At 46.1% G+C, this 26,041-nt stretch overlaps 5 protein-coding genes and 1 non-coding gene across 30 annotated transcripts; 4 read left to right on the top strand and 2 right to left on the bottom strand.

Annotated features, from left to right (window-relative positions):
* Positions 1-4,514: 4,514 nt before the first annotated feature.
* TRNAS-AGA lies at positions 4,515-4,596 on the bottom strand. The gene has a single exon. It is a non-coding gene; the product is annotated as a tRNA-Ser (tRNA).
* A 1,916-nt stretch (positions 4,597-6,512) lies between these two features.
* LOC120655276 lies at positions 6,513-7,209 on the top strand. Its single transcript, XM_039933030.1, has 2 exons — positions 6,513-7,011; positions 7,075-7,209. The coding sequence occupies exons 1-2, from the start codon at positions 6,610-6,612 to the stop codon at positions 7,207-7,209; spliced, it is 537 nt and encodes a 178-aa protein (XP_039788964.1). The 5' UTR covers positions 6,513-6,609.
* A 57-nt stretch (positions 7,210-7,266) lies between these two features.
* LOC120655268 (BAG-associated GRAM protein 1-like) lies at positions 7,267-11,470 on the top strand. Its single transcript, XM_039933022.1, has 14 exons — positions 7,267-7,390; positions 8,429-8,490; positions 8,609-8,655; positions 8,733-8,853; positions 8,935-9,051; positions 9,389-9,418; positions 9,507-9,606; positions 9,887-9,993; positions 10,084-10,227; positions 10,305-10,409; positions 10,545-10,691; positions 10,780-10,833; positions 11,213-11,276; positions 11,355-11,470. Exons 1-14 carry the CDS (start codon positions 7,267-7,269, stop codon positions 11,447-11,449), a joined length of 1,317 nt encoding a protein of 438 aa, XP_039788956.1. The 3' UTR covers positions 11,450-11,470.
* LOC120707832 (TNF receptor-associated factor family protein DDB_G0290965-like) lies at positions 8,307-16,105 on the bottom strand. 25 transcript variants are annotated; one of them, XR_005689141.1, is made up of 7 exons: positions 15,962-16,105; positions 14,336-15,283; positions 13,739-13,936; positions 12,863-12,961; positions 11,202-11,241; positions 8,912-9,075; positions 8,307-8,820 (listed from the first exon to the last, which is right to left on the bottom strand). XR_005689141.1 is itself a non-coding variant. In XM_039992867.1 (4 exons), exons 2-3 carry the CDS (start codon positions 15,224-15,226, stop codon positions 13,775-13,777), a joined length of 1,053 nt encoding a protein of 350 aa, XP_039848801.1. In that variant the 5' UTR covers positions 15,227-15,283; positions 15,962-16,105; the 3' UTR covers positions 11,630-12,945; positions 13,739-13,774. The 25 variants fall into 25 exon arrangements, 2 of the variants coding, with proteins under 2 accessions (XP_039848801.1, XP_039848848.1); XR_005689116.1 differs by having other exon boundaries at positions 12,863-12,945; XR_005689118.1 differs by having other exon boundaries at positions 11,202-11,230; positions 12,863-12,945.
* LOC120707901 lies at positions 15,988-21,498 on the top strand. Its single transcript, XM_039992964.1, has 3 exons — positions 15,988-16,278; positions 16,482-16,694; positions 16,770-21,498. The coding sequence occupies exons 1-3, from the start codon at positions 16,014-16,016 to the stop codon at positions 16,817-16,819; spliced, it is 528 nt and encodes a 175-aa protein (XP_039848898.1). The 5' UTR covers positions 15,988-16,013; the 3' UTR covers positions 16,820-21,498.
* On the top strand, positions 21,234-25,684 carry LOC120707894. Its single transcript, XM_039992950.1, has 2 exons — positions 21,234-21,567; positions 24,822-25,684. Exons 1-2 carry the CDS (start codon positions 21,271-21,273, stop codon positions 25,425-25,427), a joined length of 903 nt encoding a protein of 300 aa, XP_039848884.1. The 5' UTR covers positions 21,234-21,270; the 3' UTR covers positions 25,428-25,684.
* The last annotated feature ends 357 nt before the right edge of the window (positions 25,685-26,041 follow it).

Here is a 26,041-nt window from a genome sequence, read left to right as displayed (position 1 = left end):
TAGGGAAAGTGAAACTGTGAAAAGCAATGCATGGGATTCGTACTAGTATTCTTGAATTGAACTAGGCCGTGGTCTTCACCTTCTTCACCTGTGACGATCGCCGGCATTTTGCAGCTTGCTTGCTTGCACAACGCCGCGCCGCATGAGTCCGACAACTTGCAAGCAGCGCCGCCCGGCGGGTTGACCGTGCGGAAACGGGAACGGGGAAAGGATCGGACAGCGGGTAAGGTTGGCCAGTATTGCGCCAGTTCGAATCCGACGTGGGTTGCAGACTCCAAGTCGGACACCTGAGACCGAGTCGGTCTCGTTCAACTCAGTGCATAAATAGTTGGGCGCGGGCAGCGCAATGGCTCCTTGGCCGCCCGCGCTCTTTCCGCCCGCCGCCGCCACTGCCGCCAGGCTCTCTTCTTGTGCGCCGAGGCACAATGGACGCCATCACCTCGCGGCTTCCTTCTTGTCTTGCTCCGCCGCCCGGCTTGGTGCCCTCCTCCACCCGCGGTGGCGGCGGCATGATGCACAACAACCCCTTCAGCTTCGGCCTTGACATTGCGCTTCCTTCGCCTGCCAGCTTCCGGCCTTTCTCCGACGGCGGCCGCGTGCACGCAACGCGCGGCAGCAACCCCTTCAGCTTCTTCCATCAGTTCTCCGGCGGCAGCGCCGCGCACACGCTGCAAGCCAATCCCTTATCTGGCGGCGGCGCCGGCCACGCGCTGCACACCAATCCCTTCAGCTTCGGGTTTGACCTTGCCCATCCTCCGCTCACCGGCTTCGAACCTTTCTCCGGCGGCGCCACCGTACACGCAGATGAGCACAGCAATCTCTTCGCCCAGCCTGCCGTCGACGAGCCCGTGTCGTCACCTTTGCTGATCCCAGCGCCCGCCTCTCCGATCCGCGACGACGGCACCTGCAAGAACTCCACGTCGACATGCCCGCAGCTCTACGCGTCCTGCGACGACGACGACGACGACATTGAGGCCATCCTCCGGGCCCAGGAGGAGGACGTCAAGGCGCAGCCTTCGCCGGATTACCTGGCGACGACGCAGGGGGGCCGGATGAGCCCGGAGATGCGCACCACCCTCGTCCGCTGGATGGCCGGGCTCACCCGGCGCTACGACCTCGCCCCCGTCACGCTCCACCGCGCCGTCTCCTACGCCGACCGGTTCCTCTCGGCGCGGCCCCTCAGCGACGACACCAGCGCGCACCGGCTCAACCTCCTGGGGGGCGCCGCCGTCTACGCCGCGGCCAAGTACGAGGACCAGGCCGCCGTGGACAAGCTCGGCGCCAGGAGGATCGCCCGGCGCGTCGGCTTCGCCAATCACCGGGAGGTGATCGACATGGAGCGCGCGCTGCTCGCGGCGCTCGACTACCGTCTCAGCGGGCCCACGGCGTACACGTTCGTGGAGCACTTCACCCGCGACCGCGGCCAGGACCAGGAGGATGGCGACGACCTGGGACCGGAGCTCCGGTCCAGAGCACACGACTTGGCCAACGTGTCGCTGCTCCACTACGGCTGCCTGGAGCTCAAGCCGTCGGCCGTGGCGGCGGCGGCGGTGCTCCTGGCGATGCGGACGCTGAAGCCGTCGTACCGGCGGATGGTGACGTTGGACAGGGAGCTCGAGGAGCTGACGGGGTACAAGCCCGAGGATCTGGAGCGCGGCGTCGACGCGATACGCTCTCTGATCCCTAAGGATGGTGGCAATGGCTTCGACGTGGACATCTTTCCGATGCTCTTGGCGAATCCTAACTAGGACGAACAGCAGATTGGTGTGTTTGCTCGGACACACCAGATTGGTTCATGGAAAAATCGAGCTTAAGTTTTTTTATGGGAATTGAAGCTCAATTTTGTTGTGCTTTTGTATTATTACTTGCAATTTGAAAAATGTGATTTTAAGGCCCCAATGCTGCGATCAGGAGTGGAATAAATATCTGTGACCGAAATTTACCGCCTATATGTTACGCTGAGAAGATGGCTTTGCTGATCATGTTGCCTTGGATTTGCTTTCTACGAGTAGGCATCATGTGTGAAAAGTGTAAGAGCAACAGCACTGCGGAAGTGTCTAGTGTGTCGTGCTTACACTAGCACCTTTTGGTATCTTGATATCTCATTATCACAACTAGATAACTAATCAAACCAAAACAGCTCATGCTCGTTTATTGCAAAATCCATAATAATTTACATCTAATAAATATTTGTACCCACATACATAACAATTTCCAGACATATTTATGGAAAGTGAAAGAGAAACACCAACTCAAAGTGCACAATGGTGGCCATTGTTTCTTCCATTAAAAGGATGTTGTCAAGCGAAATTGTGCCTCAACATATACACATATTATTTTTTCATTCACTTTGTTTTTATGTTTAGTGGCTAAAATCTCTTAGTCAGTTACTCAAAATAAGCATTTGCAAAATGCCATTGGCTTTCTCAAAAATTACAAATTCCCTCTCTAGTGGTACTTTTAGAATTTGAATAACAATTTGACAACTGGATAAAACTCTAGTGCCACTTTGATAATTATTCCTATCGGTAATTGTCTTTCACCATAATTGAACCATGCCAAAATGATGCAGCACCAGATCTCAGTGTAATGTACTCAGAGATTCTTGACAATAATTGGCATCAAACCAAACTAGGTCACACTAGTAACGGATAGTAAATGAAGAACTCCGCAATAATCAGGTAAACCAAATAAACTCTGCAAGAATAACGGTTAACGGATAGTTTGTTACACTATATGTAATAATATTACCAATCGACGTCATATTAGTAACGGACATCTCATAACGCCCTTCAAAGTAATCAGATGAGGCAAGTAGCTTTGCTCGAATAACGGATAACTTCCAATAGCTCGAACTTAGATCCGATGACGAATAGCTCCGCTACTCAAATATTCTCTAGCAATAATTGGCGTCGAACAAAACGACGCCATATTAGTGACGGATAATTCATAATATCCTTCGGAGTAATGGAATAAGATAAAAACCCTTGCTCGAATAACGGTTAACGGATAGTTCGTTGCAAGCTGCGTAACAATTGGCATCGAACCAAACAGCGCGCCACGATCAAAGGTTCCATGCCAATTGTTATGCCAGATCAGAGAGACAGCACTGGGGCGACGTCGAGCTGTGCGTTCCCTCCTGCCTCGTCGTCTTCAGAGACGTCGTCGTCGGCCAGGGACATCTCGCAGAGCCGGCTGGGCCTCGGCGGGAACCAGCACCGCCCGGACCTCCTGGCCGCCTCCTGCATCTGCATGCGCCGGCGCGCGGCGTTCTCCTCCTTGAGCGCGAACCGCCGCATCAGCACGTCGTGGCTCAGCGGCGTCCCTACGAAAACGCACCTCCAGCTCTCCCACTCCCCCGCCGGCATGCTCACCGGGGGGGAACGGACACCGGAGCGGATGCCCTTGCTCGCCGGCGGCACCAGGGCGTCGGCGCGGACGCCGGAGCGCACCGGCTTGCAGGCGCGCGCGAGCGCCGACCCCACCGCCTCGAGGGTCGCGCGCCAGAGCGGCGTCCTGCCCCGCGGCGCGCGCTCCCCCGCCGGCGCCGGCGCTTCCACGGCGGCGGGCTGCCTGCACAGGAGGAGCCCGCCCAGCGCGCGCCGGCACCACCGCGCTCCTGGTCGCGCCATGCCACCATCCCTGCACCAAATCGGCTCACGAATTTCACGAACGAACTCTTGCCATGGCAATCGTTTAGAAGCACTGGAAGTCTGGAACCGCGACCTCTCGCAGCTCTGATCTTGGCAAACAAAACTACAAGGGGGAAAAAAAACCCTACTCGCTCGCGGTGCGTGCTGCACCCGTGATGAAGATGAACAAACACCCCACCTTGACGGCTGGATCCGCGAGCCCTCCCGCCGCTGCGCCGAGAGAGGAGCCTGAGCCTCCATCGCACTGAACGAAAACCGAAGCCTATCCGACGAGCCGACCTCCTCCTCCTCCTCCCCGTCTCGCGTCCCGAGGACGATGACGAGCCAGTTTCTTTGTCTCTGGCGACGTCGATAGCCGTGCGTCTTGCTAGCCAGACTGACGTCCTCGCTTACTTTTAGTACTTGCGCTGCCCCCGCCGAGCGAGGCACGGATTAACCCCCTGATCGCACCCCTTAATCGAGTGCTCAAGCGTTGATCCCGTTCGGGTAGCCTGTTTTGCTGCGGGTGAGCTCGGCGGAATCCTGTCAAGCAGAGCGGGATGACGGAGTGCATTTATTCCTGGAAGTCAATTTTATTTTGGTGAGGTTTTGGTGCCTGGCGGTGGAGTGTGTTTGTGTGCACACGGCTCGGGGGAAATTGAAGTGAATTGGTCCGTTACTGGTGCTCTTGCTAAAGTTGGGGCGATTGAATGCTGGAGATGTGGATGAAACTGAAAGTTGATGGAGAAGAGGACGAGGAGGCGTGGACAGTTGGATGGAAACGGTTCTTCCTGAAGTTTGTTTAAACCCAAACAATGGTTGTGTGCAAGAGGTTTTCATGAAGATTATGTAAAATCTGAAAAAACTCGGGACAACAAAAAGCGTGGTCGGCAGGATTCGAACCTGCGCGGGCAAAGCCCACATGATTTCTAGTCATGCCCGATAACCACTCCGGCACGACCACGTTGATGCCATCTGCTTCTTATGACCATTTAAGACGGCAAATGCGACGGCAAATCGTGTACGTGGCATCTGAACTAGTATGCAACAAAATGACAAACACGCTGCTGGTGTGTGCGGTCACCGTGGCTACGGGCGCGGGGCTGTGCGAGCCTAGCTACGACCTACGAGGTACGTTACCGGTGCTGCGGCGGCCTCCTGCCCTCGTCCCGCGCGCAATCGCCGAGCAGGAACACCACACCAGAGCGGCAGAGCCAAGCGGATGGTCGCGTGAGCTGCCACCTGACCCGTCCCCGCCGCCCCTTGACACGAGCGCACTCAGATTAGTCCGGGAGATTTGGTCTAATCCTTCCAAACTTCGTCAGCCGGGCTGCGGCTTAAGATGCAGTCATGCCTGCAGCTACAGGTCTGCAAGGAACGCAGGCCGCATGCCCGCATATGGGCGCTCCGCTGCTGGAGTGGCAAGAACGCATCAGCACAGCAGCATCCACCCGCTTGGGCGTCAAAAAAAAAAAAGCATCCACCCGCTTGGGCCCGCGCGCGTGCGTCCACGCCGGGCAGGCCACGAGCGCGTCGTCGCCGCGCCGAGCCGAGCCGGGGTGTTTTTTTTTTTGGGGTTTGGACCGGTCGCGAGCGATTGCGCCCGGTGGTGACGGATGCTGACGATCGAGGGAGTTACACAGGCAATCCCAAGAATGATTCAGGAGAGAGAGAGAGAGTTGGTGCGGTGCTGAATCTCATGATTGCCGGGAGCCGGGAAACGACTGGATTCTACGAAAGCGTACGGCGCTTCTATTTTCTTTCTCGCTCTCCCTTCACCCGCCGCCGCCACCCTTTACAACTAGCAGGCCAGATGGTATCATCCTCTCTCGAGCTTCACTGATCAGCAACGAGACCTCAAATCCGAAAGTGCCAAAGCTAGCTTTGATGTGCGTACTCCAGTGCCTAGTCATCGTAAGCCTGGTTAATCATTGGATTCGAGGTCTCGTTAAGTAGCGGGAGTGTACGTTCAATTCTTATTGTGTTATGTGCCAATATGTTATCAAGCAGAGGCGAGTTGATGATACTACAAAGTGCCTAGTTTAGTGTCACGGCAGCTAGCACTAGCATTTTGCCGCGAGAGCTTATAATTAGCCCTCATGATGTAGTGGCTTTAGTTGCTTTGAGACTTGCTTTATTTGTTACTCCGAATTGACTCACACGCCCACTATCGACTAATTTCCACCATAGAGTGTATGGCTGTATGCAACAATAGAGTTAGTCGCTATCCAACCTCTTGTCACATGCATCATCATCTTTGACTCATCTAAATATTTTCACAGAAATCATTCTTATATCTCTGAAATATCATATATATCTCTGAAATATGAGTACATAAACCATTTTTCATATCTTATTGCTTTTCATAAAAAGTGGGGCTGAAAGGTCTAAAATATTATTTTTAATATCTTTGAAAAATGAGTGTCTGCGTGTGTACCACGTTAAAAAAAGTCCTCATACATACCTCTACCTGACACGCAAATATATCTGTTCTTAGGAGAGAGAGAAACTGAATAAAAAATTATTTTTGAAAAGATGAAACTGAATAATAAACATGACTGACATGTGTTTAATAGCCAGTTACCCCCTCTTCTTCTACTTCTCCTAGGCGAAAACCTGACGTGCACAGCACAACCCGTGTCCGATCCAGTTGAAAATTGGCCTAGGGGGTGCACGCCATGGAGCGCCGTTTCACAGCCAAACCACACCTACCTGCTAATCATTGTGGCTTTCGGCTCCCCGCCGCCAGCCGGCCTTGCGTGCGCTCCCTCTCTTTCTCTCTCTCACCGACGAGCCCGTGCCCCGCTCGTTTTAAATGCCCCGGCGCACCGGCCGTGGCAGTCTTCCCTGCGCTCTCCGTTTCCCAGAGCTCGTCGCCGCGCGCGCTTGGTGTGCCAGCGATCGACGTCGATCAGCAGCCTCGGCCCGGGACGACCGTACCGGAGCTCGCACGCCCGGTCCGGCCGCGGTCGCGGCCATGGGGCAGTGCCTGTCGTGGGCGCTGGGCCTCCTCCTGCCGTCGCTGTGGGAGGCCGAGGTCGCCATCTCCGCCACGGCGCTGCTCATCGCCGCGCTCGTCCTCTTCCTCCTCACGTCGGACCAGCACGCCGCCAAGCCCACGGCCGGCGGCGGCAGAAGCAGCTCGCCAGCCTCCTCCTCCTCATCGCGTCCCTCTGCGGCCGCAGCAGCCCGCCACCGTGACGCCGGGCGGTGCGGCCGGAGCGGCGCCAGGGGCAAAGCGGCCTCCGAAATCTCTTGCGCTCCGGGCGCCGGCGGCTACGTAGTCAAGGTAACTGCCGCTACGAGCTTATCGGACCACAGCATTGCAGAGACACCACCCATCATCTTGATCCCAATCCCATTGGCAACTCTGATCGATGTGCCGATTGCATTTGCAACGCGCCTGTTGTTCTTATTAACGTGTTCGTCTGTGGGCTGTCAGCTGGAGCTGCTCTCTGCCAAGTACCTGATCGGCGCCAACTTGGACGGCGGCTCCGATCCATTCGCTGTCATCTCCTGCGGCGAGCAGAAGCGCTTCAGGTTCGTGGCTCCCTCCATCTTCTGCATCATCGGCTGAGCTCGTGACGAATGATTCTGAACGAAGTGAGGGTGGTGGCTTCCTTCCTGCAGTTCCATGGTGCCCAGCCCGAGAAACCCTCTGTGGGGAGAGGAGTTCAACTTCCTGGTCTATCAACTCCCTGTAGAGGTAACAGCAAACAGCAGCTTCCTCACTGATGCATTTGAAATTTCAAAGTGCTGTGAGTGCTGACCACGTGACAGCCACTTTACCCATCGATCACTTCCAAAGACTCTCAGTTCAAGCATGAACATGTCAGGTTCCCAACAAAATGATGGATGCCTCAACACTGAGTTAACCAAGCCATTCATCCACACTGCCTGTCTGTCCCAAGCGTGAGAGAACAGCAACTGCGTATGGTGCTATACACTAGGCAAATGCTCCGTTAGAGATGGACCAGGGTGTACGCCAGCCTTGTTCAGATACAAAACTATTGCTTTGCCACTGCAGTACTAGTCTACTATATTGCCAGGCCTTTTAGTCCCTGCAGGCTTGCTTAGAACCTTCGAAGAACAGCGTAAATCGCTTCCTTTTGCTGCCGAACTTTGAGAATTTAGATTCCAAGTACATGAAAAAAAAATTCAAAAGGCGGCGCTTTGCTGCGTCATAATCATGTGGAAGAATTTTTTTGCCCCCAGCTCATCCCACCCCAACCCCAACCCCACCTACAAGTAGTGGCCCTGATGGGCACAGCGTAAACTAGACAGCCCCAAATAAGCAGCGAACACCACCCTGCAGAAAGTTATATAAAGTAGCATCAGCGAGCAGCATAATGAACTTGGGAGTACAGGGCGTGCATTGCTGTGCAGATGCAGCATCATAGCGCTTCTCTGAAGGCACATTTCTTGTCTCATGAGGATAATATCAACGTGACCTGCCAATGATTAATATTCAAGTAAGATTAACATGGAATAAATTGTATAAACTTAACGAAATTAAATAGGTAAACTACAATTTACTTCATGTGGTTCAGATGTTTCTTATCCCCACAGCTAGGCCCAAAATACTGAATGAAAAATTGAGAGCATCTGGCTTTCATAAAAAATACAAACAAAGTTGAGAACATCGAAAACGAATGTCCTTTCTTTTTCTGAATATTTGATACCAGAATCGTAAAGATTAAATGGAACGTCTTGTTACTTTTCTGCATAGGTAACCATAACTATATACGATTGGGACACTGCATGCAAATGCAAAGTTATTGGATCTGTAACTATAGCTGTTCTCAGTGAAGACGAAACTGGGGCTAGTTGGTATGAACTGGACAGCAAATTTGGTCAGGTAAGACATGACTCTATGAAAGCTTTGCGGTTGAGTGCTTTGTTACATTTTGCCACCATCTTGATAATTCATTGGAATTTCAGCACGTATTTACAATTCCAAAAACATCTGGTTGCAGATCTGCTTGCGTCTTCGTTCAACAAAAGCATTCCCAGATTCTGATAGGTAACCTTGTTTGTTTTGCAATAACTGGAGCAGTGTTTCTGAATGTAAACATCATCCCATTTAATTGTATTTTCCAGCTCCTTTGAAGAATTTACTGGAGCTGAGTCCCCAAGAAAGATGATACTGAAGAAGCAACGCCGAGAGATGATGGAAGGCATTGGTCCTCTACAAACCATATATAAACTTCCTCATGATGAAGTACTTATTCTTGACAAATTATAATGTCATATGCAAACATGCAATAATTTTGACACACCTGATTTATCCTTATGCTTGTAGATTGTTCACCAATGTTACTCCTGTGCTCTGGAGAGGTGTCTCTTGTACCATGGCCGTATGTACATCTCCCAATGGCATCTGTGCTTCCACTCTAACGTATTCTCCAAACAATTGAATGTAAGCAAATCTTCTGCGATGGTTCTGACAATGTCAAGTTCTTAGTGGATACTCGATACTTAGTCATAAACTGATTGAAGATGAAATATGCATTAGGCTCTTTTCAGCTTTCTTCAATCCAAAAATGGTCCTTGGACAGTTGTAAATGATTTTTTAGATTAAGAATTGTAAATAATGGGCAAGGCAAATCACAGTTTCAGCTCAGAAAATCTGTAGAAGTTTAGTTGTTATGGCACAGATATGGTACCAAAACCAATAGATAACAGTATGAAATTAGTGACAAGAAATTTTAGAGTGGCTTTTCATGAGTTCATTCTCTAATATCTTCATTTTTCAGGTGATTATTCCATTACAAGACATAGACGAGGTAGGCAGCCCATGTTGCCCTTTTCTGGCTTTAGTCTCTGATTTCTTTTGGTTGTAAGATCTGACATACAGCCCAATTTATCCTGCAGATAAAAAGAAGCCAGCATTCTCTTATCAACCCAGCCATTACTATTTTTCTTAATGCTGGTGCAGGTGGACATGGAACACCTCGTTCATGCAGTCAAAATGGTAAATCATCTTTCATGGCACAATCTTAATAAGTTATACAAACACACACCCAATTGGAAAAGTAGGCCTTATGGATTCAGTCAGATTTCTGAAAAATTCAACCAGAGATCTTGGTTGTACCATTTTCAAGATTAAGTACTCTTGTACAAGTAAACCAGTAGCAGACACAGCAACATCACAGTACCTCCTAGATATAACATAAGTGTCATGTTTTTTCAGCTTCCATGCTGGAAAACTGTCAAGAGTGTTTTTTCGGTTGAGCATGTGTCTAATTTTTCAGGAAGGGTTAGGTACACCTTCGCATCATTCTGGAGTAGAAACCGTACATTTAGAGCACTAGAGACCACATTACATAGTTATGAAGCAACATTGGAAGCTGAAAAACAGGTATTTAGAAAGTGTTGCAGTTTTATCCCATATCTTTCCGTTTTGTCTTGTGGAAATAACATGATGTTATGCTTGTTATCTCACAAGCAGGTGAGAGCACATGTACTTCTACAAAAAGAAAGTAACAGCATACTCGGTAGCAAGACAGACAGCACAAAGACACCACAAAAAAACATTGAAAAGTCAACATTGCAGCCTTTCATCAACGAACGTGTTCTTGCAGATGTAACCAGTGTGAGCATCCCACTTTGTTTGGCCAATTCCTCTGATGTATAATCCATTTCATAATTCTGATATGACTTATCTAGCAGAAGTTCTTCCCTGGTACACCGGAGAAGTTTTTCAGTACAATATTGGGTGACAATTCAATGTTTTTCCAGCAATACCGAGATGCAAGAAAAGATACAGACTTGAAGGTGCCTATTTGTCAGTTGCACTATTTACATGTTCTAGCATTTGTTAATGTCAATTTCTTCAAGCTGCTACTCATTTGAATGCTGACAGCAATGACCAAGGTAATTTAATAGATAAATATTTGGATTTTACTTCAGTTGAGCAAGTGGTGTGCCTCAGAAGAGTACGGTGGGAGGGTTCGTGAAGTAACTTTCAGGTCACAATGCCACAGTCCTTTGTGTCCTCCAGACACTGCGGTGACAGAATGGCAGCATGCTTCTTTCTCAAAGGATAAGAGAAACTTGGTAACAATAACTTAGAACACATATATCACTGCAATTTTTCTGAGGAGTTCTTCCATCAATAAAATAATGTGTATTTATCTGATTTCAGATATATGAGACAAAGCACCAGGCACATGATGTTCCTTTTGGTTCTTACTTTGAGGTATTTGGCATCTGATTCTGATATAGTATATTCTTAAAAAATAATAGTTGAAACTGAACATCAAAACCATTTGAAGGATATTCATCTGCAGACCACTAGTTCTGTAAGATTCAGCAACTTGTGTTCTGGAAATAATTTAATACTTAATAGCACCCTTCTACATTCTGTCTTTCTTCAGTTAATGTTTCACATTTACAAGTAAAATCTAATACTCTTATTGAATTAATATAGTCACATGCTCGTATTTATCACAGTAGGTGGTAATGCTAGTTAACAGAACATAAAGTTTTACCACTTCGTTTCCATACAAAACTGCAGGTTATTTGGTTTTGCTAGTGTAATGTAAGTGGGGAAATTTTGGCTGATACCTTTCTTACAGATCCACTGCAGGTGGTCACTAAGAACAACCTCCAGTTCAACATGTCAAGTAAATATAAAGATCGGTTAGTTGAACTGTACTTCCATAAAATCTATTCAGCAGAACATATATCCGATAATATGCATTATTTTTGTGCACATAGGGGTAAACATGAAGAAATGGTGCATATTACAGTCCAGAATAAAATCTGGTGCAACTGATGAGGTACGCAACACCACCCTTGATATGGTCTCCTAGCTAAAGAATATGTACCGGCAACATGAGGGTTCACTGATATTTCACAGCTCCGTAAAACAAGAAAATGGAAGGACAATAATTTAGATTCTTGAATTCTAATTTCTCTGTCAAATTAGGAATCTGATAGGAATATGATGACTCAAAGTTTCTCCACACCACACAACCATCTAGTTACGATGATTGTTAAAATTGTGTAAGATTAAATAAAGAAACCAGTACTGGTCTTTTCAGAAAACACCATTTGATAGTTTCTTCTTGACATGATCTGGTATGCCGGTGCAGTACAGGAGAGAAGTTTGCAAGATTTTGGAGGCTGCTTGTGATTATTTCCTCAAATCTGAGTCAAATAGCCACGACAGTGACGAGATTGTGATGGCATCTTCACCGTGAAAACATGCATATGAAAATCACATACAGAGTGCCATGCACATATACAAGTGCAGTGCAAACAAGTTTGCAAGATTTTACAGGGTGCTTGTGATCACATCCCAAAGCTGGAAAACAGCCAAGCCAACGATGAAGTTGCGGAGGCATCCAAAAAAGCTGTGGTGGAAAGCCACCAATGGAATTGCATCCACACAAACAAGAGGCTTCAGATCATGGAATATTCCTTCAAAGTAGCAAATCAGTATGATGCACCATTCAGTACATTAACAAATTAATCATAGTAGTGACCTAGTTTATTGTTTCATTTCGAACAAAATAGGTATATTTGTATGTACTACATTTTACAGATACAAACTTCAAAAGAGAAATGGAAGTCCAAACTTCTGAAGGACTGGTGCAAATTGACTTACAGCAGTACTTGGTGCAAGTTAATAGATTTTAACTAGTTCATATAAAGTAAGGTTCTCAGAAAAGAATACAGAGATCAGAAATCTCTCATTCATTGATATCAATCAGTTCCTGGCAGTATGTCAGTCAGTTTCCCCTTTTTTTAATTGGGTCAGTCGGTTTTTTTAACACATAAGCTATATTAAAACTGGAAATTCCTGTGTACAAAATAACCTGGGGAAAATATGTGAGCTATACTCTGCAATTAAATGTTTGTGGAATGTTCTAGAAATGTTATACTAATTATTCGTGACAATTTTCCAATAATTGAGAAACAGTATATAATTGTGACAAGGTGGATGCTTATCAAATGAGATAGGAACAGGAAAACAATTGTTTTTTTTACTTTGTTGAAATGTAATGCAAGTGCAATTTTAAATCACAACTTTCTTCAATGCCTAAATCAACTGGGAGCTGCATCATGCAATGTAAAATTGTCAACTAAACATATTTGCTAACCCAAGGGATTGGCAAGACAAGTCAGAGAACTTCCACTGTAAAGAGCAGCTTAGGATGCTAGAAGCACAAGTGCACAACAATAGTTCCAGCAAGATGTAGTGAGTGAGGAATCACACGTACCAGCACAGAATGCAACCACGGCAGCTAAATGACCATTTTTTTAGACCAATACCATCCTAGCATCTTCGAGTACAAGATCTACCCTGCATTGACATATAACTGGCACATGATATACTTGAGCGGTTGTGCCCTAGGCAAAAGATCTTGAAAGTAGACCATCAATAATAGATTGATGAGTACAAAGACACATATAGGCTGGGAACCCTAGGTCGGTTTATGGAACAGTAACGCCGTAGGATTCCCTGCCGCCAATCAACCTACAGGCGCACAGAAGGTGCAAGACCTGACTTGGTGCGGCCGGCCTGACAAGTAGGGCCCACCTGGGCATAATCCTATCTGTCTAACAGATCTGTCTCCACTCTCCAGTGATTCACATTTTTGTATTTTGCAGTGTATACTACACATCACGTGGTAAATGCTTCTCATCACATAAATATTTTCACAGAAAGGCAATGATTATATATGTCACAACTCACAACTGACAAGTCCTGAACCTCTCATTTATTACACGCAACAAGAAATATGTGTTGCTTTTCTTAAACTAGAAGGTCGTCATGAATGACCATCCTGCTGTTCTGTTCTTTTATATTAGGATAAAACACCTGAATATCATACCATATACCCCAACTTGGGACAAAACCAACAAGGAGACAGATGATTCTAATACAAACTAACCCTCCAATAATCCAAGTATTCACTATGTAAGACAGAAAAGATCATGTAAATTACATCGAATTAAAAAAGATAACCCAAGAGAAGCTGATATTTCTAAACCCTACAGTTCTATGTGGTTTGTACATGAACAAAAGAAAACATGATGGTAAACTGTATGTTAGTAATGCTAGTGATTATTCACAGGTCCTAAAGTATGCCTACCTGGTTTGTCTAATGCATATAGAATTACAGCAGCTATCATGCATTCCTTGACCTAAACTCATTCTCAAGCCTCTTCATCTTTGCGTCTTGTGTTTTGATATCTCGCTCTAGTTTTTTGATCTTTGCTTCTTGCTCCTTTATTATCAGAGTGAGGGACCTGACATCTAAAGCCCCAGACATTTCGTTAAGTGACTGAGCCTGCAATAATATTGAAGAAGAATTAAGCCATATTTTTGTTTGGAAAACTGTAAAACAGGAGTCACACATTTCCCTTACAAATAATTACCATAATTTCTTCTGAAATCATTTAATGATACTACCGTGTGCAAGCGCCAGTAGGATTCAACGATTACAACTGGGTGCAGAAGATATCCCTTACTCCAGCACATTGATAACTTGGCTAAAGCTACCCTAGCACACACTACTAGAGCATATGCACACAATTTCCTTCTAATAAAATATATTTACTCTTTCACCAGTTCCTCAGTTAGTTACTCCTTCCAGTCGTTGAGTTAAACAATCATCACTCATTGAAATTTCTATAGGACGGCATAGTCTAAATCTAGTTACAGAGGGTCAAATAAAGATCATACTAACCTTCTCAAGGAGTTGTAACCGTTGATTCATATCATAAACAGTAGCATTCTGTCTTGTAGTTGCTTGGAGAACATACAACATATGGGTTTGAAGCAACTTTGAACAATGATCATCAAGATTACCCTGTGGAAAGGCTGTTTCACATCCAACTTGGTAAAAAGGGCAATTAATAAGCTTCATAGGGCAAACTGTTGCACAATGTTTGTCCATCTCACAACGCATAACATGTTGGTCGCACAGCTGATCACATGGCAGGGGCTTAAACGGACAGATGGAGTCATGCTCCTCAATATGAATAGCAGAAAATGAAGCTGAACACCCATCGTTTTTGCAGTTCACGACCCTAAATTTGCACTGACTTCTGTGGTCAGCTAGCTTATCCTGCTCAACAAATCTCTCAGGGCAATGAAAAATGCATTTTATGTCTATGCTCTCAAGAATAGTCTCTGCAGAAGCCTTCCTTACGTCCAGTGCCCACACATTCTCCATCTCCATCTTTTGCATAAAATCGTTAATTTTATTCACTCGACTTTCACTCGACAAAAATCCAGACACGTGGCTCAGCACGTTCCTTTTGGAAGCAACAAAGTCATTGATCAAGTCCGACAGGAACTCGGTCGGCCTGGTGGAGGCCTTGATTAATTTATCCGAATGATCTTCCCCTCCATCCACAGATTCACGAATAAGTGCTTCAGTTCTCACAAGCAGGTAATTTTCTAGCTCGGTCTTCACAGCGACAGCTACAGAAGATGCGCTCTTGAATATATCGCCAGTGGTGCTGTCCACCGAAGCTGCGGCCAATCCACGAAGCAGGAGTTCTGTCATGCTGTGTATGACCTTTGTATCGCACAGGTCGCACCGTGAACAGCCATCTTCCTCCGCCGTGCTCATGAGTTTGCCCAATGGAATTCCGGGCAGTATACTTCAATTTGGTACAAAAAAGGTGTCCTGAGAAAGGAAAGTAACGCAGATCAGAAACAAGTATATCTATCCTTGCACCCTGAAGAAACTGTGGGCAATGAGCAATCCATTGACAAAGACGATTGAAACAATCCCCAGATAGGCGGGAGGCCCAGAGTGAAATCTTCGGATAGGTCTACGCCATCCAGTCAGAAGCAGTAACAGGGAATCGATGGACAGAACCATCTCCATGTCCCGAGCTGATGAGCAATCAACGCCAGCGCTACGCCTCTCGGCGGATCATCCGCCTAAACGGACCGTAGCGGCGCGGCACGGGAAACGGGAGGAAGGGAGCTAGACACGACTCGTCTCCCGAACATGCGCCCTCCGCGACGGCCCGGCGCCGGTTAGAGGGCCGTAGCAGCCGGGTGGATCCAGAGGCTTAGCGGGGTGACGGACTTTGGGTGCTGCGCTTACCACCGGAGAGGAGAACGGTAGGTCGTCGTGGCGACTGGGGAGCTTGGCTGCGGCGAGGCGACACGACGCGATCCGCCGGAAGGCCGGAGGCAGGGGAGACGGAGAGGAGGTCCGGCGAGGCCGCGAGCCCGTCAGCGGAGCGGCCCGATAAGCAGTTTTAGATTAGCCCGCCCGGCCTTTAAGTTTTAGACAAGCAGTCCTAATATTGTAATTTTTTCCAAATCGACAATAGGCCACCGAAATCCTTACCCAAACCCTAAATCTGATTTTCTCCCTCCTGGTCGATCGATTCCCTCGATTCATGGCGCAGGAAGCACAGCATGAGCCTGATTCAAGGTTGAAGATAATTGAGCGCCCCGTGGAAGATGGGGATGAGGAGGAGAAGAACGGCGGCGGCGATGCCGGTGAGGAGAAGAACGGCGGCCGAGGCGACACCGTAGATGAGGTGGGCTGCGAAGACGACACGGATGAGGAGGACAGCGAAGACGAGTTGAGGGGTTTTGATGAGGATGGCAACCCGTATAAGCCATTCATCTGGCGTCGTCAACTACGAATTTGCCCTGCAGGTAATGAGAAACTCACTGCCAGTAGTTTTGGAAACTCCACGCGTAACATATTTTTTAGACCAATCTGTAACAACCTTTTTCAAAACTGAAGAAACAAGAAACTTGCAAAATTGTGGTTTCAAATTAGACTAGTTTTGCAACGACAAAACTCATGCAGTTCCTTAAACAAACTAACCAGTTGAACGGAACTGTTGTTTTTACAGGACCACATTTTTCAATGGAAGAAGCAGAAAAAATAGTTGACTCTGTCTGGGAAAGGAACGAAAAGCTGCTCTCAGAATGGTGTGAACTGGCTAACAACAACACAGTTCCTTTGCCTACGATGCCTCTACGTGTTCTTCCATCAGTAACCACATACTGTGTTTCTGGACGTAACTGCTACCATGTGCGGCATTGGACTGGAGATACTTCTGAAAGTAGGTGAATGTGATCGATGGCATGCTACTTTATCTTTTTCTCGCGTAGTTCATTCTCATTTTTTATACTTGCAGCTGCACCAGATCATCCGTATTTCTGTCGTGTCCCGTGGTCGTCGGCGTAGCGCCGCCGGCATGAGCACGGAACAGAGTTGTACCAGAATTCAGCCAAAGGCAACCAGGCCTTCCATTGACGAGGTTTATCATGAACTGAACATCTCAGATACATTTCCAGACATTGATTTACTCGCTCCGTTTGGCCGTCCGTTTGGGGATGGTAAGCCATGCTCATCAGCAAGTATGTGCCATGCAATTTGAACAACTCTTTCCAGAATTGGCTGAGGAAAATCTTGTCACAGTCACTGACTATGGATTTAGGAAACCCATGGAGCTTGATCACCTGGTCTAACAGTAGTTTAGCAATGGACTGAGCAGTATAGGGATGTTTCACTGGTAAGAAATGTGCATATTTGGTTAACCTGTCCACTACCACAAGAATCACTGAAAAGCCCTCAACCACCGGTAGCCCTTCTATAAAGTCCATAGACCAATCCTGCCAAGCACCTGCAGGAATTGGCAATGGTTGAAGTAATCCTGCTGGGTGATCACGAGAGTGCTTAGCATGCTGACAGATTTCACACTGTTTCACAAAATTTTCGACATCTTGCTTAAGCCCTTTCCAAAAGAAATGGTTCTTGACTCTGTAATAGGTAGCCCGAATTCCAGAATGGCCTCCAACAGGACTAGCATGTAGGGAAGCAATGATCTTGGTTTGAAGAGCATAGTTGTGGCCAACCCAAATTTTGCCCTTATATCTGATAATACCATTGTGTAAAGAGTAACCAGAAGAATCAGGGCTGTGCACAGAGAGTTGTGCAAGTAGTTGCTGAGACATCAGATCAGTCATGTAAGAATTGTAGACCTCCCGAAGCCACACTGGTTGAGAAGAAGACACAACTTGTAATGCCATTAAATGACCCACTCGAGATAGAGCATCTGCCACTACATTCTCTTTGCCTTGCCTATAAACCACCTTGAATTTGAGACCCATTAATCGAGTCATGGCCTTTCTCTGCATTTCAGAATGCAAGTTCTGCTCAGTTAAGTATGCCAGGCTTTTGTGATCAGTTCTAATCACAAATTCTTGTAACTACAAATATGGATGCCACTGTTCCACAGCCATAATCAGTGCAAGAAACTCCTTTTCATAAATGGATAAGTGCTTATGAGTTGGACCTAAAGCCTTGCTGCTCCTATACCAGTGTCACAAGCATCAGTCTCAACAAGAAACGGTGCAGAGAAATCTGGGAGCCCCAAGACAGGAGTAACCATGGCTTCCTTCAACTGAATAAAAGCCTTTTGAGCATCCTCAGTCCATAAGAATTGTTTCTTCTTCAGCAAATTGGTCAGAGGACGAGCTAGCACCCCATAATTCTTGACAAATCTTCTGTAATAGCCCGTGAGACCCAAAAAACCACGCAACTCTGTAATGGTTGTTGGAATAGGCCACTTGTACATTGCACTGGTCTTAGAAGGGTCAGTAGCTACACCCTGATTAGAGATAATATGACCCAAATATTCCAACTGGTGTTGTGCAAAAGAACATTTGCTTCTTTTCAGATACAACTGATGTTCCCTCAACTTTTCCAACACTTGAGTGAGGTGAGTGACATGAGATTCCAAAGTGGGACTATAAATCAAGATATCATCCAAGAATACCAATACAAATTGTCTCAAGAAAGGGGCCAGAATATCATTAATGAGACATTGAAATGTAGCATGTGCATTAGTAAGGCCAAAAGGCATCACTCTAAACTGATAATGCCCATGATGGGTTTTGAAAGAAGTTTTATACTCATCAGCCACCAGCATTCTAATTTGATGATATCCAGCTCTCATATCCAGTTTAGTGAAAAATTTGGCCCCAAACAGCTCATCCAATATCTCCTCAATAACAGTCATAGGAAATCTATTCTTAATGGTAAGAGGATTAAGATTTCTATAGTCAACACAAAATCTCCAGCTACCATCTTTTTTTTGCACTAACAACACAGGTGATGCAAAAGGACTAGAGCTATGAGTTATCAATCCTGCTGAAAGTAAGGCTTTCACTTGATTCTCAATTTCAGTTTTGTGTGTTGGAGAATATTTGTATGGCCTAGAATTTACAGGAATAGCAGCAGGAAGTAGAGGAATGGTATGATCATGTACCCTTGGTGGAGGCAGTGTCTTAGGCTCTTGGAATAAATCCTCATATTCTGTCAGCACTACCTGAACACAGTCTGGGATAGGAGAAGGTGCAGCTTCAGTAAGAATGTCCACCAGAGCAAAGGCCCACACATCATTCCCTTTACAACATTTGACCAGCTGGTCTGATGTCATTGCTGTCAATTGAAGTGGTGGAGATGAATGGCCTTGTAATGTAATGGTTTGGCCTCCATTGTCAAAAGTGAGGGTTCTAGCTACCCAGTCACAAGTCATAGGGATATGGGATTTAAGCCAATCATAACCAAGGATAGCATCATATATGTCCAGGTCCAACACTCTCATATCTGAAGTAATGGTATGTCCCTGACACCACCAGGCAAACTGAGGGATCATTCTGTCAGATATGAGCAACTCACCATTTGGCAGCTTCACTGAAGTAGGGGTAGTGGGCACAGAAGACAATCCCAGCTGCTGAACAAAAGTAGAACTGAGAAAACTGTGAGAACTGCCACTATCTACTAACAACAGCATTACTTTGTTCTGAACCAGAGCTCGAAGCTTTATACACATAGCATCCTCAACAGCTAATAGAGCATTCAGAGACAAATGACCAAACTGCTCAGCCATACTATCCTCGACAGCTAGTTGGGTGAGAATATCATCTGCGAGTTGCACATCAAGATCATTGATTACTAGAGCATTCAGCTGTGCTTTAGGTCGTTTCAGGCATTTCTCAGCATGTCTAGGCTCAAATTTCTCAGCACAGTAGAAGCATAACCCATTGGCTTTGCTATAATCTCTTTCATGCCTTTCCTTCCACAAAGTACTGGATGGCATTTGTTGTCTAGAATCATTTTTACCCCCAAACCGCTGAGACTTCCCTTGATTATAGGTCCTTTGAGCCTTCAATTTTCCCCTGTCCAACATCTTCTGCTGGATTTTAGCAAGGAGGATAGCCTTAGTAACCTTATCTGGAAGCTGATGCTGAACTGCAGGTTGTATGTCCTCTTTCAATCCTTTGATAAACTGAGCCACAAAGAACAATTCACCATAGCCAGAATTATGCATAGAAATCTGAAATTGCAAGGACTCAAATTCTGCAGCATACTCCTCCACTGTGCCTTTTTGTTTCAGCATCAACAATTCATTCAACGCATTTCTGTAATCATCTGAACCAAACTGGTCTTCTAGAGCCTGCATAAATTGAAGCCAAGTACCTGCTCCCCCATTCTGCAATTTGTACATCTGAAACCACTGTGCAGCATTATCATCTAGGTGTAGAGATGCAGTAGTAACCCACATGTATTCAGGGACATTGCAGATATGAAAATAATCCATACACTTGTCCCTCCAAATTTTGGGGTGATGACCATCAAATCGGGGAAATGAAAGCTTCGGAATGTAATTACGCCCACTGGAATGATCATGATGCAGACGACCAGACTGAAACGGGGGACGATGGTGGCCGTTCTCACCAGAAGGACCTTGATGTGGTGAAGGGGGTGGCCTCGTTGGTTCAAAACTGATGGAATCTGAAGTCAACTGAGCGACAGCTTGGCTTGTAGCGTCGACCTTGCGTGTGAGGGCCTCCTGTGCTTGACCATAACCCTGCAACACCTCGGTATGGTGGCCCAACTGAGCGCGGATCTACTGCTGGTCGCGGCCGATGTCGGTGACGCGCGTGAAGAGGAGATCTAAGCTCTCTATAACCTGATCCCAGTGAGTGTCCTCCGCCTGGATGTGCTCCTCCATCCGGCCGAGAATGATCTGAGTCTGCACGGAGGGCTTAGGGGGCGCCGTGATGACTGCACCGTAAGCAAAGCAACCACTGCTCGACTTGAGGAACCTCCATGAGGCTGGAGCAAAGTCACTAAGCCGTCGGAGTACAGCAGTCACGTCGCGAAACCCACGCACAACACCGAATCTCTCGATGCCGCGCCCGTGATGCAGACCACTTCATCTCGCCGCCGCGGTGCTCGAATCCACTACAGACCTAAGTGGCGCGAAATCTGGATGGTCGACGGCGCCGGAATGGCTAACCGGCGATTTGCGGTGGCCGCAAACGACGGTCGTCGGAAAGCGGGGTGGTGAACGCCGGAATCACTTGATTCGTGGCGGAGCGGGTCGAGCGCCGAAGAGACGGGCTGACCTGGAAGGAGTCGAGCGGCGGAACGGTAGCGACAGCGAGGAACGCCCGAATCTGATACCAACTGTCGTGTCCCGTGGTCGTCGGCGTAGCGCCGCCGGCGTGAGCAATGAGCAGAGGGAAATAGAGACAACAGAGTTGGCGTGGGGAGGGAGGAACCCTGACCCCCGAGACCAAATTCGATTTTTACTTTCAGATTCAAGTCCCCCCTTCTCTTGTTACATGGCATGGGTATACATATTCCCCAGAGGCCGGTACTGCCCAGTGGGCCCTCATGACTCTCATCTACGCCAACCGACTACACCACATGCTAGTTCGAATACGTATTCATGTGTCCGTGGCATCGCACGTGACAATTTCGTACCCGCTGAGATGTTGCAAGTGTTCTCCCTTGGATTATCAAGCCCTCTCGCTCATCCTATTAATATTTATGAGTCGTTTTCTGTTCGTGATGGCTGGGAGCCACTCCGTAATTATCTATTTAGGCGCTCAAGAGATGATCCAGCCATGATTTCTCAGGTAAGTGATGCTTGTTCTTGTCCTGAATTGAAGCTCTGCAAAAAGAAAAAAATAGAACTCTGTAAAGAAAATGGTTTTATCCAGTCTGAAATTGCAGATTTATTTAGGCCAAAGTTGAGGTTGCGTAAAATCTCTCACTAGGGAAAACAGTAAATGCTTTGCTAACTCCACAGTTAACAAAATCAGATGCTATGAGGCCACACCACATCCACATCTGGTCAGCAGATATTTTCCCCTAGTGTCTGACCACTCGCTCCCCTCTCATGCCATCTTATCTCCGCCCCTCTTGCACCGCTAGAGCATGTGGAAAGATTTCTTTTTCACACCTGTCCCAACCGTGTTAGCTTGTTCACAATCGGTGATTGGCCTGAGCCCCTTCGTGCTGGACGTCGAGGACCACATGTCTACAGCGTCCAAGAGGCTTCTCCTCTACTGTTGTTTGCAAGTGTTGGGGCACTCTTATATTATGATCTGTTTTGATCGATGTTGAATGAAACATGCTATGTTTTGGTGCAATTTTTCTCTGAATTTGGTTGGTTGCTTGCTAGTCTATGATAATTTTGATATCGCAGACATTCATCTATGATTTTTGCATATGTTATGGTTTCATGTTGCGAGGGGAACCTGTCAGTGACTGATGATTGGTGCTATCACTGGGCCCACCCTCCATCTGATGGAAACATTTACCATCGGACGTCTGGGCGCTAGCAAGTCTGTACAGAAAATGATTCCTTGTTTCCATTTCCTTGCTTTTGAATGTTCATCTATGTGTGTGTGCGAGTCTCTGTAAGGCATTCTCCTATCAATACAACGATATGCAGCTCTCCTTTGTGTTCAAGAGAAAAAAAAGAAGAAAATTCATCCAGTCCGAAAGGTAGCATGGAAAGTCAATTGATACAATAAATTTAACCACTAACTACTCTTAAAAAACTGATTACTGTAAAGGAAAAGGATGTCAAGTCGTCCTCTTATTGTGAGCTGCCCTTAAGATCCCATCTTTATGGATTGGTGTGAGGGGGTTAGGTTTAGGAAGGTTGCCTACCTATTGTAGTGTCTACTCTGTTTTCTTAATCTTTTGTGTAAAACAGTAGATAAAAGCCTACTGTTTGTCTGGTTTTTACAAGCTACATTTTTAATCGGTGAACTGTGTTATCCAGTAGTTGATCACATGTTTCGTTGGAATTTTCCTAGATACCTTTTTTTCAACTATTTCAGAATTTGGGCGGGATGTTTATGTGGCAGTTAGGTGCTAGGTGCTACCTCCAAGGCTCCAATCTAGCTTGCCTCCTTGCTGCCCATTCTGCTTAGATCTTAGTGCTTTTTATTATGCTCCAAATTGTTGGGACTTGACCGTGGACGTGCTTGTCCCAATTCTTGCCATACCCATGCATATATAAGTACTAGTACCAGTTCATATGTAAAGTGTAACCAGTGTCAGCTCTTATTTTTTAGACTCCAAATGTGAGAAAGCGATGTTATATTTTGGGGTTGTCTGAAAAGAAAGGGGAAGGGTATGCTTCTGCACAGAACTGTATATGCTTTGTGAAGTTTGGCTTCTAGGTTATGGTAAAATTACATTATTGGAATAGGATTTGCTTACTTGGTGACATTGAATATGTTTCAAATAATAGAATCATTTGTATTGTACCTGATTGCCCAAATCCAGTAATTTTGGTAGCTTGTTGAACCAAACACAATCCTGGAACAGAGCAGCTAACAGTGTTTTATTGTCACTAATATTAAATGAAAACAGTGCACTGGATGAGGTTGAATATCATGGGTGTGAGAAATAATAGATTTATGTAAAAAAATTCTTTACTGTTGACTAATTCACATGTAAACCATGGTCATAGTTGGAGAAATGTCATGTTATTTTCAACATGAATAAATCATTAATTGTTATTTTCTTTCTTTACAAAAAGATGATGCCAGATTCATTCTGTTAACCTACCAGTTGGACTCTATCTTAATGCATTGTACAGCATTATACCAAACTGTTCCGCTAGTCTTATTTTTAACAGCCAGGGGCGGATCTAGAGGCCCACCCTAAGATTAGACCTGTCGAGCAACCCCACTCTGGGATTTGGCCCCCTAACAAAGCAGACAGCCCGCCCAGCGCTTCTGAAAACCTGGCCACGTCCAATGGATTCGTGAATCGCGAGTTCCAGCCCTCCAAACTTGTAACGCGTAGGGTTTGGGACGGCGGCGCGGAGCTCGACTGCCAGCGGCAAGCCGGCGCCGTGTTTAGTTTCAAAAATTAAAATTCCAAAAATTTTTCCAGCACCTGCATGGAGATTTAAATCTAGACGAAATAAAAAACACATTGCACAGTTTGCCTGTAAATCGCGAGACGAATCTAATGAACCTAATTAGGCCGTTATTAGATGGCAAATTGCTACAGTAATGCTACAGTAAACAATCTCAAATGACGGATTAGTTCGGCTCGTTAAATTTGTCTCGCGATTTACAGACAAGTTCTGTAATTTATTTTGTGATTAGTCTACGTTTAATACTTCAAATATAGAAAAATGTCATTTCAAAAACTTTACGAGTTCGGCAGGGCAAAAACGGCAAACTAGCCCGGAGGCGCGGCCGCGAGCTTCGACGGCGCATTGGTTTGGACGCGCGCGGCAGCGTGGCGGCGGCGCCCTTCGCAGTCCTGCCGGCGCTGCGGCCTGTGGAGGCTGGCTGCACGGCCGTTCTCCACTCGGTGGCTCTGCCGGCGCTGGGGGCTTGCAAGCTGTGGTGCACTTGCTTCCTCATTAGCGTGTAGTCCATCAAGAAGAACCGAAAGGCATCATTCGCACTGTCATTTGCAAATTGCAAGCATCAAGACACCAATTGACAAGCTAGAGCAAGCCAGCAAGGTAATTAGCCTGCGGTCTCGCACTACATGACTACGAATTCTGATTCTAGATTGGGAGCCAATTAGCCCTGTAGGAGCAAGGGATGTCATACTGCATACTGTAGGCTTCTAGTTCAACCATGGTATGATTTCATATTGCAATTTGTAACTTCTTGCACCATTGTACTGTAGGATTGTCAAAACATAAGTGAGTAAGCTTCATTTCATGCAGATTTTTAACTTAGTTGTGGATTTGCATATATTTGTAAGATACCTTATCAATTATTTATATTTAAAATTTTGCCTTGACGGACCACCCTAATCTCAAATCCTAGATTTGCCACTGTTAACAGCCCTTATACTTTTAGATTATGAGAAGTTCCAACATTGTATATTTGTATATCTACAGGGTTGCTCTTCCCTGCCACTTTGTAGCCCGTGCCGTGGAATATTTGTGACCCAATTTTTTTTTATGGACGTTGATCTTTGGATAAAAGAGGAAAAAGGATCTGACAAACAGTTGTTTAGTGGGTATGTCGAATTTGACACTTCTTTGGCTGGATTTGGATACAGGCTGTCGGGACGGTTTCAGGGTGAATGTCATGGCTTGGACATGAGATATGCTTTGCTAGGTGACGGCATTGAGACTGTTATAGAGGTAAAGGCAGAAGCAAAACAACCATCAGATGTGAGAATCAGTGCCTCAACTAGTGGGTTTGATGATGAGATTTCACTATATGATGGAAAGTTTTGTGGAAGTGGGTCCATGTTCAAGCATATCGTGGCTGTGAAGAAGCGAGGGGAATTGCGTGTTGTTTTGAAAATGGGTGACTATACATACAAATGGACTTTTAAGGCTGGAGTTGGAGTTGTTTTAGCACCCGAACACCCAGTTTCCGGTTTCACTGAGTATTTTGTCATGAATGTGTCTTTTAGAACAAGGGGCAAAAAAGCATCAGCTTGGCAGTGGAGTTGCATATGCAATCACGTTTGTGTATCGAAATCGTGTCTGTAGAGTAGCAGGCGCGAACAAGTGCCATCTGAAGATATCGGTCAACTCCTTAACCATGGAAGGCGTGGAATTGTGTGTTGCAATTCGATTTCTGTACTTGCCAATGGATGACGCACTCTTGTTTTTTTTAATCTTTTTTCCAAATGAATTAGATTTCTTATTACCTACAAATTTGTACTGCTGACGTTTATTTCGTATCCGTTCCACAGTTTGTGCGTGATTGGAGCATTGCGATGTTCTCATTTAATTTCATTGCCTGATATTCAATTTTCTGTAATGGTTGTGATTTTGATTCCGGAGAGAGAAGACGTTCAAAGCGAGCCTGTGACAGGGTTAATCGGTAAACGTGTTTCTGGACGCTCATGGCTGCAGTGAACAGATGAAGCGTTAGGGTAAGTATATTGGTGTTGTTTTAAAAGTTGTACAATGACTTGTCTTTTTAATTGTCTCATAGTTATACTGAACTTTTTGATTTTTGGATTCAATAAAGAAATATTTTGAGTTGCATGGCAACAACTCATATGGTGATGAGAAGTAGTTTCATACTTCAAAATTTTAGCCTATGAGACAGTTGTTTTGTGAGGCAATCACTTTTTTTTTCTCATCTCGCTCTCTCT

The sequence above is a fragment of the Panicum virgatum genome, chromosome 1K, assembly GCF_016808335.1.
Source record: "Panicum virgatum strain AP13 chromosome 1K, P.virgatum_v5, whole genome shotgun sequence".
Classification (NCBI taxonomy): Eukaryota; Viridiplantae; Streptophyta; class Magnoliopsida; order Poales; family Poaceae; genus Panicum; species Panicum virgatum.
Note: the sequence above shows the minus strand (reverse complement) of the source record. Positions and strands in the feature narration are given on the sequence as shown.